Source organism: Centrocercus urophasianus, unplaced genomic scaffold (assembly GCF_019232065.1).
Source record: "Centrocercus urophasianus isolate 14NV4802_14NV808 unplaced genomic scaffold, USGS_Curo_1.0 seq_22, whole genome shotgun sequence".
NCBI classification, from domain to species: Eukaryota; Metazoa; Chordata; class Aves; order Galliformes; family Phasianidae; genus Centrocercus; species Centrocercus urophasianus.
The window spans coordinates 555,771-567,832 of NW_024884778.1; the positions used below are offsets into that span (position 1 = coordinate 555,771).

General features: G+C 45.6%; 1 protein-coding gene across 4 annotated transcripts in view; it reads left to right on the top strand.

The window, feature by feature from the left end:
* The window catches only part of RAD18 (RAD18 E3 ubiquitin protein ligase), a 35,566-nt gene extending 24,140 nt beyond the window's left edge, over positions 1-11,426 (top strand). The window contains exons 12-13 of one of the 4 annotated variants that reach the window (XR_006169718.1): positions 3,693-4,688; positions 10,903-10,941. Coding sequence is in view for 2 of the 4 variants with exons in the window: in XM_042823625.1 (XP_042679559.1) it covers positions 4,629-4,688; positions 10,903-11,005 (163 nt within the window). In the remaining 2 variants the exon portion in view is untranslated. Of the gene's footprint in view, positions 1-3,692; positions 4,689-6,777; positions 7,015-10,902 lie in introns of those variants that run through there. The other 3 variants (XR_006169719.1, XM_042823625.1, XM_042823626.1) reach the window with 3 other exon arrangements.
* The last annotated feature ends 636 nt before the right edge of the window (positions 11,427-12,062 follow it).

A 12,062-nucleotide genomic window follows, 5' to 3' on the forward strand; every position in this document is an offset into this window, starting at 1 on the left:
TTGACATCATCCGGGTCCATTTTAATTAGTAGCATTAGGTCATGATTTTCAGAGGTTGTGGAAAAACAGTCATATAAACTGCATGAAAGAAAGATGTGTTGTGTCAGTCTCTGGCTGCCATGGAGTTAATGTTCTGTGAAGTGCAGTGAAAACAAAAGAAGAATGATTTAGAGTGGGGGTGGTCTGTAGCATTGTGCTTTTTCATCAAGATACGATTTTCTGAGACTCGCATTTTCTTTCTGATAATAAGAGGATATCCTTTGACAAGGGGGAACTTATTTCACATTGAAATGTCAAAACTTGAAATATATTTGGGAGTCCAAATCTGCGTGCTGTACTTTTAAGCACAGAGAGAGCACTTTTCTGTGGAGGCCCGATGCTGTGATGCATTAAAAGACAATTTGGATTTTGGGCAGTGTATGGAACACAGCTGAACAGTCACAGAGGCGCAGAGCTGACGTCGTTGTTCTATTAATGACACTGCAGTGGACTTGGTGATTTCTACCTCCTCTCCTCATTAGAACTTCTACGCCTTTTCAATCCAGTACCAGTAGTTAAAGTTCTGCTTTGTACAACTAAGGGAGCAGTCAGACCATCCAACATATCTGTACGTCTGTAGCGATCCTGACAGTGCTGATGTTATCAGCAGTCACTGCTGTATGTGAGGACAGGAGAACTCTGCTGGAGGAAAGGTATCAGCCAGACGTGGAGGTGGTAGCATCGATCCGAGCGTGTTTGGTCTTTTCAGAAATGGATGATCCCACCAGTGAAGCCAAACGCTCCTAATAGATAAACAGCAGAACAAAGCCCTGACTCTTAAAGGATATTTTTCAAAGCTGTGAAGTCATTCATAAAGCTTTCATGGAACTTTAGTTCTCTATATAAATAGTCTCACTGCGTTCTTTTACTTTCTGGGACGGAAGCCAAGCTTTATGCAAGAGTTTAAACAATAGAAAAATTATAAAAGAAACTAGGTGGGACAGTGATAAGCCAGTTAACGAACCACACAGAGGAAATATTTTATTAAAAGTACTCTATAAAACTGAGATAACATTCAGTCATTTAAACAAATTATTTCGCTTTAAAACTGCTGTTAGAAGAGAGCATCAGTTCTTAGGAGCAGAGTGGAGGACTCTCAGCACAGGCAATACATCTTTGGCCTCGTCTAACGATGTTATATTGTACAGCAAAACAGGGTGATTTAATTCTGAAACACTGACTGAAAGTGCTGTACCTGCAGCCTGTGTAAATCTCTGCCTCTGGGATACACAGAGCTGCTGCAGCTCTGCCAGCTGAGCTCCTTGCCCAAGTCAGGGCTCTCGTTGGCACTCAGTGGGGCTCCTTGGCGCTGCGCTTGGCAGCTATTGATCAGGATGAAGGTCTGCATGTAGCCAGTCGCTTGCGTTGGCTTTAGCTGCTTTGCAGTAGTTGAGGTTTAGGTCATCAGCTGGAGAAGGCATCGTGTGCAGGCCGGAGCAGCATCCCCTGCAGACCTCTCACAGCCGTGGCTTTGCCGGAGCTGGCAGCACAGGGTGGCTACAGAGCTGAGAGGGCCTTCCTGGCACTGCAGGCTGGGATAACCAGAGTGCTGTCCTGGTCCTGGGGCTGACTGTCTCTGGCTCGAGGCAGTGCGCGAGAGCTGTTTTCAGTGGGGGAATAGCTGTCTTTTTTCAGTTCTGTTGTTCAGTTTTGAGTTAATCTTGTGCTGCTGTGGGCCAGAGGAGGTGAGCGTCAAGTGTTAGATGGGAGCATTCTATCTTTGATTTTTTTGGCTTCAAATGTGAGTCCATTGCATAAGGATGCTGCTGCTTCTCTGCTAATTCATACCTTTGTTCCAACAATTGTGAACTGTGATGTATGGGCACAGAGCTGCAAGGACTGTAGGTGGAGTCCTGGGGAGGCCATTGACAAAGGAACAGCTGCTGGCCTCTGGTTTGTGCAGGGTATGGTGCCTGCATAGGATAGCTGTCAGGACATCAGACACAGCTGTGGATTGGGCACCTTTGAGTCCTGAAAACAGACGTGAAGGCACCAGCACTCTGCATTGCCTTGGCTGCCTGACACCCTGCACACTATGGCTGTCCGTCGCAGGCAGGCAGGAGTTTGGAATGGGGGCAGGAAGGTACAGAAAAATGCTTCTCCTCGGTCCTTGTGGCTGGGCATTCACCTTCAAACAGAGCTGGTGACGTGAGAGAGCCTGCAGTTGGCACCAGCAGCGAGAACTGCTCCATGCACGTGCTGGAGTGCAGGGCAGGACAGGCTGATGAAAGGGCTCTGCTTGCTGAGCAGCCAAGAGGGAACTTAATCTGCCATAAAGCAAACAGAGACGTTTGCTCCTTTCATTTTTAGAATGAGACGTGTTATTCGCACTTGTCGGCTTTCTTCTCTCTATTTTAAGGTGATGTGTTTATCTTTAAAAGGCAAAACCAAACCAAAGCCTCACTAACAAAGGGAGAGCAGGTGTAAAATCCAGCTGATGATCAAGGAAGGAGCAGTTTGCTCGTTGTGGCCTGAAAGTGCCCCAAGGCAGCTGACCCTCAGCCTGCAGTGGGTGCTGCAGCCAAACCCTTTGTGCCCTCACTGCGCTCCTCAGCTCTCTGCACCACAAGCATTTACATCTCAGGGCATTGCTGGTTTTGCTGTGGATTTACTCATCTGGAATTCTCAATGCAAGATAGGAAGAATAATTTTTATTAAAGGGAAGGACAGTAGAGCTCTTGCAGGAAATTGTCTTGGATTTGGAGTCCAAGTGAAGCCTGAAGATGTGTTGTGCCTTGCCTGGCCTTGCTGTGCCTGCCGGCTGGGAAGGCAGAAGGAATGAGCAAAACTGCATGCTGAGTTCTGTTTGGCCTCAGTAAGTTAAAATCTGTAAAACCAGCATGCAGAATGAGTGGCTGTTTCTTCTCAATTTAATTCATTTTCTTCAGTTTAAGTGCAGGTTGTTCAACAATAAGGAGATATTGGAAGCTTTCTGTGAGGGAAAGCAAAATTATTTAAAATTTTGAGCTCAGTTGGTCAGCATTCCTTTTGGCTTAATATTCAGCGTTTCAATAAAGAGCTGAAAAATGTTTTTTGATAATTGTTTTGCAGCTATCCATTTCGAGTTGTTTTTCCTCCCCACATGTGGAAAATAGTACAAAGCATGGAGTTGCTGCAGCTCAGTGTCAGGAGATGGCTCGATCTTTAAGAAGCTGAGTTTAGCACAGACTAGATAGACATGGGGAGCAATCTTAGTGGGCAACTGCCTTGGAATGATGGACGTGTTGGAAGAAGTGCTGGAGAAAAGGGCAGTTTGGCCACAGCTGGGAATCCCAGCCCTGCAGGCTGGCTGTGGGCTCAGGTGTGATGTCCTTCTTCACTCAGCACAGTGGAAGTGCAGGGGTTGACCTGGGTCGTGGGGGGCTCGGACCACTCTTGTGCTGATATCCCGTTCTCCTCCACAGGCACGCTCTGAGGTGGTAAGTAACTCCAGTACATTTTGTGCCTGGTTTCAAAATAGTTTGGTAGGCATAAACTTTGAAATATGCATGCAAATTATGAACTTTCATTACTGTGCTGAGTGCTAGCCAAATCTTTTCACTTATATTGTTTTGCTTGTGACAAACAGTTGATTAATGATAATAAGAATATATTTTTCAGGGCAATAAAGTACATGGTGTTCAGTCGTCAAACCTGTTCTTTTTCTATTTTAGGGAGCCAAACGCTAAAATCTCCCTGCTTCTTTTAATGTAACTGGAGCATCAGGGCAGGATTCAGAAGTATGATAACTCATTCCCTGGGAATCCAGCTTGTGTGCCGAAGATGAATTCTTGACAGAGTGCAAATTTTGGGAGTAAAAAATAAACCTGCTAGACTTCCCAACTTTCCCTGTCACCATCCTTTTTACAGTGTGCTCTCCTGTGTTTTTGCTTTGAGTATTTCATGTCATCTTTAATAGTGCAGTAAGAAATGCCTGGGCATGCTGGGGTTCCCTGATGTTCCCTCCAAGCACCCACGTGTGGTGCTGGGGTTTGGGCTGCTCTCACTCCTCCAGGTGCTGTGCGTGGTGGGATTGGTAACTGGTGCAGGGATGAAACGTTGTTCCCTCTACATGTAGTCACTGCTTTTAATTTTAGTTGCCTTTATCTCCAAATTAAAGCTGCTCTGTTGAGTAATGCTTGTAATTAGATAAATTTATTCAGCAGTTCATAAAAATTCCTCGGGAACCACAGATGAGTTTCTAAAATTGCACACACAGCTTCAAAGTCCGTTTTGTTTCGGAATGATGTTCTGCATATGGCAGCAGTGCTTTGTGTGTGTTTTCCCTTTTTTGAACTCCTCTGTGCCAGTGGTGTTTTTCTCCTATCTGTGGTGCTGCAGTCACTGTGCTGCTCCTTTGGCCCTGACGAGGAATGGGAGCTGGGGGGAGACTGACTGGGAAAGGGAGAAGAAATCCTGCCCACCATTTATTCATTTTCTCAAAAAAAGGAACCTTCTGGGCTTTGGTGGAAATGATTCCCCATTGCTGGTGCTGTGTGTAAGGTCTGTCTCATTTACAAGCTCTGCTGCCAGAATTAATCACTTTGTTTAGAGACCTTTGGCGTGAGCATTGTTAAAATAATTGACGTGTGTTCTGCTTTTCCCTTCAGCTCCAGTTCAGACATCTTGAGAGATCTGGAAGCTGAGATTTGTTCGGTGCCCTCTGACAGGTAGGTAGAAACAGACGGGGGGAAAAGTACTTGAGGCTGATTTGAAGGCTCTTCTGTTTTGCTGAATCCTACATGTTTTCTGCAAGAGAGGCAAATGCCATTAAAACATCAGGTTTGGTGAGAGCCTCCACAGTTATTGGGGGCAAAACTTCTACAGTGTTGTTGGTTTGCCGGAAAATAATGCATGGGTGCCCCTAGAATCCCCAGATGAGTGGCTGAAAATCATTGTTCCAAAGTGTACATTGAGTATGGATGCATACTTAAACAAAAAACCAACAAAACAAACACAGTTTTATGGGAAAACAAGAGACTAAATACAATAGAAAATTAGTGTTAGGTTGTTGCCAGTCCTCACCTGTATCTCTGTGTCTAATTGAACGTCCTGGAATTGCAGCGTTTGCTTTGGTTGACTTCTGTTAGGAGAGAGAAAAGCACATTCTTGTTTCTAGAACCTAATGTCATCTTTTCAAAGAACAAAAATCCCCTTCTGTTATTGGTAAGATTTAAAGTTTGTGTCTGGCTGTGCAAGGTGTTCTGTAAAGAAATGCTGCAAAATCATCCAATGATTCCTGAAGAAAAGCAGTGAAATGCATGAAGGTGGAGAGCAATTGTTGGACTATCTGGGGATGCTGAGGGTGTGCAGGTATAGTGAGATTTATAGCAGTGCAGTGTTAGATGAACTGAAAAGCTTTGCAGGTATTGTACAAAGAAACAGGAATGAAGACTGATTGCATCTGTGACTTCTTGCATGCGTTAGCAAATTGTGTTCATTAGTGCAAGAAGAAATAGGAATGTCAAGTGTGGAAGCTGGATTCCCTAATGGGGCGTTTCTCTTTAGCAGTATTGGATGTTAATGTTAGTTATAATATATCCAGAGCAAAAATAATTTGTTACTTTGATGGTTTCCTTCACTCAGAAAATCTCAGTCTTTTGGTTGTTTTATTTGCGTGGTACCAAGTTTTGGCCAGGTTGGCAAGTGCACAAGAATATTAATTAAGTCAGGTCTATGCATTTCATTACAGCTATATTGCTCTTCATTCCAGAATTGTGTCCTGCTGTTTGCAGCAGGGGAGAGCTTTGCTTTGGTAAGCTCAGTACCTGTGAAGGCGTAGGCCAGCACAAAAACATTTCATAACCAGCACAGATTTTTGGTTTTGGGGCTGATCATCTCTCTGTTTTTGTTATGGCTGATGATTGGGTATTTGCAAAGCAAGTGATATGGAAATTTCAGCTTTTGACATATTTCAGTACATAAGATAATTAACATTATGCTTTGGAAATAATTTAGGATGGCCTGTATTTGGCCTAGGTTCAAATGTCAATTTCTTGGTGAAGGGAACACTTCTAAATAGTGCTGTGTCCAGACTTCTGCATCCTTTTATATCCGTAATTCCACATGACATTATTTGGTATTTGGGCATGAGGGCTGAAAACATTGCTGTGTGCAGCCCTAGAGGATCTCACTTTAGAGATGGGCACTATGCTGAGGACAGGTCTAGCTATGAAATTCAGTGGGCTTCTCTCAGGACAAGACTGCAGAAGAGTCTCTGTTCAGAGATGGATGTGATGAGGCAGAGTACATTTGTCTACGCTAACAATATAAGTCCATATTATTGCTCTTCTGCAGGATTTCTGTGTTAACTGAAGTGGAGGAAATAGTTCTTCATGAGCATTACTTGCTTTTGCCAAATGTGATTTTTCAGTACTTTTAAAACTATGTCGTCTGTTTCATGTTTCTCACAGATGGGATTCACAAGATTTAGGGTCTCTTGTGTCTCTGGAAGGGTTAAGCTCAAGTTGAAGCTCCGGGGGAAGCAGTCTGCAGGGGCTGCTCAGCAGTCAGAGTGGTCACTGGTTCTGGTTGAGTGTGGCTGGGGAATGCGCTCCCGGGGGCAGGGAAGCAGAGCACTGTGCAGTGGGGCAGGGAGCAGCTGTGTGTGCTGCCAGCTGCACCACGGGCTGCTTTGGTGAGCTGCAGGTTTCTTATGGTTTCACAGTGCAAGTCTCTAAAAGAGAATTCAATGCTATTTAAAAAAAGAAAAGCTTCAAACTTTCAAACTTGTGCGAATGCTTTGCTCTCCCTAAGCAGGTGAGGAGGTGGCAGCAGTGATGTGGTGTGTTTGGACCTCAGCTTCTGTGCCTGCAGTTCCCAAAGCAGCCTTCCCAGTGCTTAGCGTCAGGCTGAGGTTGAGCAGAGCAGCTCTGCCTGCAGCACATCTCAAGGTGTTGGAAAAGTTGAACTGCAGCATGCTGTGCCTTTTGGAGATGGTGATCTGCTGAGCCTTAATTTCCATGATAGATCTAATAAAGAAGCAATAAATATTCATATTCTGCGTTTAGAGTGGATTGTCTATTTTATGAAGCGCGTAATGAAAATTGAGGCATTACTTAAATTCCCTGGAGTCATCTTTCATCTCTGCTAATTGTCTTATTTTGACACAAAGAGATTAGACAGTAATACTCAAAAAATAAACCCGAGTATTTTTCTGTGTCATACTTGCCATTTGTTTGTGACAGTGCACGGATGGAGCAGATTTGGGATATTTTAGTGGCAATTTGCTGCATATTTTTAGCAAAACATCATTCCATTCCTGAAACTAACTTAAGCACGATTTAAGCATTCTCTGAGCTCTCAAAATTTTTTTCCTTGCTTTTCATATCCTCTGTTAAGTAACAAATCCGTTTGCTGTGGTATAATGCTATTGGGACTACATAAATTCATATTACTCTATCTGATGAAAGTGAGGCAGCGTTTCAGGCTCTCAGTAACCTCTTGGTGACCATTTAATGAAAGCCTTATGGTTCCGTGATGTGTGTGGCAAGTAGTGTGCGAGTGCTGAGCTGCAGGGATTGCTCAGCTCTGTGGGAAGCATCGGATCTGAAGGCCTAGAAATTGGTGTGAGGTTGATGAAAGGCTTCTGTGGTGACTTCACCATTCACACCTTAGCTAAGTTCTGCTGGAGAGCTGGCAGTGAGATTTTGGGGAGTAAGCTGGTGGATGTATTTCCTATAGGAGTGCAATGTGAAATAAAGAAAAGGATAAAAGGATGATGGATCTTTAATTGTGCGTAGTTGCAGTAAAATATCTTGCCTACCTCACAATATACTTCAGTGTTCTGAGAAACAAGCTCATCTCATTCTGAAAGAAAGGGGGCTTTCCTGTTTCTTCTCCCTCCGTCTCAGGTGTCGGATGCCAGAAGTTGGAGCTGTGTCCTTGCCCAACCACATTACAAAGTGAACCAACGGTATGGGAAGGGAGCTGCCTTTCCCAAGGATCCAAATGTGCACGTTGCTGTGGAAGGTCAGCCATGCTTGCTTTGTGCTTTCACTGTTGGTGGCACTGTGCCACGTGGCCAGCAGATCAAAGCTGAAGAGTACAAAAATCTCTGACCTATGAAATGAACGTAAACCGAAGGAGCGGCTGGCAGCCCTGGTCCCCGCACAGTGGCAGTGCCCTGCCTGGGGGTGGAGGTGTTCTGTTGGAACGAGTGCCTGCTCAGCTCAAGAGGACCTGTGATCTGTGTCTGCTGCTGTGCTCCTTCACCCAGGCCTGGCCCTGCAGAACGAGCACTGCAGGCACATCCCTGTGGTGCCCTCTGCCTCCTGCTCCCCACGTTGGGTCGCATACCTGAGCCTTGCCTGTTTTTCCCATCAGCCACGCTCCTTATTGGTCTGTGCTGGTGGTCACGATGTTTTTGCAGAGCTGTTGGCAGACAAATGGTCTTAAGTTCTAGTTCAGAAATGGTGTGGAGGGCTTTAGTCCTTCAGACTCAGTTTCTGATGAAGCAAGTATCTTTGTACAGGTATGTGTTAGCAGCAGGGCCATGGACACCTGAATTGCATGTGACCTGCTGTGGGATGCAGTTATGTATCTGAACTCATCTGTTCCCTTCAGGGTTTTGCTGGCATGCAGGGTTATACAAATGTCAATGGCTTTGCAGAGTCGTGGCTTGAGAAGCATTTAATAATGTACTGACAGAGACCCTGTGTGCAGAAGTTGCCTTATTAGACAAAACCTCTAAGCAATGATTGCTTGTTTACCAGGGTATCTTTGGATGACATTGTCTTTCTTTCCAGTTTCAGTGCTGTTTCCGTGCAGTGATTGCACTGCAGTGCTTTCTCAGCAATGCTACTTGTTCTGTATGCAAAGATGTACGTGGGCAGTTGAGTTGGAAACAGGTTTTAGAGTCCCCAGGTTTCACCCAGCCCTGTGCTGACCCTGGATCCCATCTGCTGACAAGTGAAGCTGTTGCTTAGAAAGCATTAGTTCTTGGCTTATTTATTTCTGCAGGGTTTGGGAAGGCAGACTGTAGGAGTGTAGCACTGGGTACTGCAGCAAGTCGCAGAGCCGTTGTGTGGCACTGCTTCGTGTTGCTCAGTGTTCCCAGGGCTCCACCATTCTGTTCTCCTAAACCTGCATAATGGTGGCTCCTGTGAGCAGCGCCAGCTGAGACAGAGGGCACTGTGTGTGCAGGCTGGCTGCAATCAGCTGGTCTGGGGTGGTTTCTGTGACCAATGCCATCTCTGGAGTAGTGCTAGCTCTAGGTTACTGTAAGTCACTTTGTCAACCTCCGTTGTTATTTTTCTGAGTTTTCTTGGTGGGTTTTTATTTGAATTTACTTAGAAAATAGTTAATCGCTCTCTTAATTCAATGCTAACTTTTAGTGTTTGTAACCTATCTTCAGTTCAGTGAAACAAAGGTAGAAAACATGAGGCTTCCTTATAAAACAAAATCTGGACAAGGATGACGCAAAAGTGATGTCTGCTGGGTTATCTGAGAGTGCTGACATCCTTCCGTGTGTAGGCACTATATGTGAGTAAAAAGCAAAACCCGTTGTTCTCAAGAGCTTTAGGCTTAGAGGTAATTATTTTGTTATTGGGTGTTTGGTGTTGAAGACACGGGAGGTTCTGCAGAGGGTTCATCATAGCCTTTGGGGATGTTGGGACATGCTTTGTGATAGTATTGTCCAGATGTAGTAGGTAAATGAAGCTCGGGCTCATTGTGGAGCCCATAATCTGAAGCGCACCAAGTCAGTGAAGAAAATGGAAAGCAATACCAAGAGGCTGGAAGGATAATTGAGTAGCAAATCAAATGAGCAATCATAGTAGAAAATCAAATTGCTTGGCTGCCGGTGCGGCCGTGCTGCTTGTCGGAGCTGCTCGCGAGCAGAGCAGGCAGGGAATCGTGCCGTCGGCTCCGCTGTGCTCTGCAGTGCGGCGTGCGTTGCAGGTGGGCAGGAGGAAGCGTGGGGAGCTGCTGGAGGCTCTGGGGTGCACGTTGTTCCTGATCCGTGCGTGTGTGCTCCTTGCTGCTGCCAACGGGGAAACGACTGCAGCGTTCGAGTTCCTTAGAATCACGAGGTTGGAAAGGACCTACGAGAGCACCTGCTTGAAACCGTGCTGCTATCACCATCACTACCCACTGAGCTACTGAGCTGTGTCTCATAGCACCTCATCCAGACTCTTATCCAGATTTCATCTTATTTCCAGTTGTGAATTTCCTGTTTAAGCTGAGTGAATAGTAGGGTAGATTCATCCTAGCAAACGGCTTTTGAAAAAATGTGTTTATGAAGAATGTTTAATTAGTAATGGCTGTTGATGGGCAGAGCAGTATCTTTCACGTTGACTCTATGTGTGTTCCAAGCTCAAAGCAGGTTGATGGAAATTAGCTGTATAATTTAAATAAGGCTAGCTTAACTTTTTTTTTTTTCCCCTTTAAAATTAGCTGTAACTGAAATGAAAACACTTCTTTGAGCTTCCAGTGACATTCGTTGTCCGTAATGGGAAGAGCCTCAGGTGAAGGGTTGCAGCTGGAAGGTGGGAGCCCCACGTGTTGTCCTGGTGGGACAGCCACCCCACAGCTGCTGTCCCTCCTCTTGGTGGCTGTGCTGTGCATGACTGTTCCATGCACACCTTTGCTGATGTCACGTGAGTGTGCCAGCACTGGAGGCTGTGGGTGAAGTACTGGGAAGGCTGTTTTTCCTTCATCTCAGTTCCAGGACAGAGCTGGGCAGTGCTGGACGTGTCTGTGCCCATGGGGTTTGTGGGTACTGCTACCCTCAGACACGGGGATGGAGCGTGCTTCTGTTCATGCCCCAGAGGGATTGTGTGCTGTGGGTACTGTGCACCCAGTGCCTGCTGTGCCTTTGTACAGCCTTCAGCATCTGCCTGTTCAGAGCACCTTGGAAACCCTTTTTTCCGCTTTTTTTTCCAGCAACTGTCTTCTGGACCTGAGAACTAGCAAGAGGAAGGCGTGCCAGTCCCAGCTGCCAGGAGGGGATCGACTGCTTCCCAGGAGCAAGAGGAAGAAGAGCTGATGCTGTGGGGCCACTGGGCTTAGGTAGTGCAGAAGGCTTAAGGCTGAGAAGTGCTTCTTAGACTTCTCCTGCTTGCAGTGTATCAGGGTACTTAATAAGGTGTTGAATTCTTGCATAACTGCCAGTCAGGCTGCCTTAAAATAACCAAGTGAGTGCACAGGCACTTTGTGTTTGCAGCACTGTGCCCCATAACTCTAATGCTGCTGGGGTGCTGGGTGAGCCCTCCTGCAGCCAAGCAGTGGTTCTGTGTGGCACTGCAGCCCTGCCCTGCTCACATGTGCAGTGCCTGCAGTGTGGGCTTTGCAGGCCGTGGTTGCATGGAAACCCTTCCCCCCTTTGAGCACCACACTAGAAGGGCAATAGATTTGTTTGATTTGGTGTAATTTGGTTTTCTGCTAGTGAAATAAACTGTAAACTCAAACTGCAGAAATGCGCTGGTTTTGAATACATCCTTGGAAGCATGTTCATTAGCAGGTGTTGCTATTTCAGCTTTGTATTATAGCTGAAATAAATTGGAAGGTTTTGAGCCTTCTGCCCTTTAAAATAAATAAGCAGGTGGGAGCAGCACTGTGCTTCTGGAAGTACTGCATGTAGTGTGGAAGCGAGAGGTGCCTGGAAGAACTGTGTCTGTGGCAAGTGTGGGGTGATGCCTCTGTGGGATGGAGGAGATGCAGAGGGAAAAATAGGGAGCAGATTTTTTTTGTTTGGTTGGCTGTCAGTAAGACCATGCCTTCTGAAAGAGAGCAAATATTGACTTGTGCTTTTAGGGCCACCTTTAAATCATAGTAATCCATGATGAACAGAAAAATACTGTGTGCACTTTGCCAGAGAAGAGTAGGAATGTATGTAATGGTCAGTGTCAGACTCACTGCAGCAGGTCAGCTTCCATCCTCTGCTGTGCATCCCAGGTCTTTATCATTATGGTTTGATTGTATTTGAGTTAACAGTAATTCATTTTCTTGGTGATATTCATTGTCATGCACAAAACATCCTCAAAAAACTCTTGTGAGTAACACTGGGACACGCTGTGAGCTGTGGCACTGAGGAGAGCTGTGAG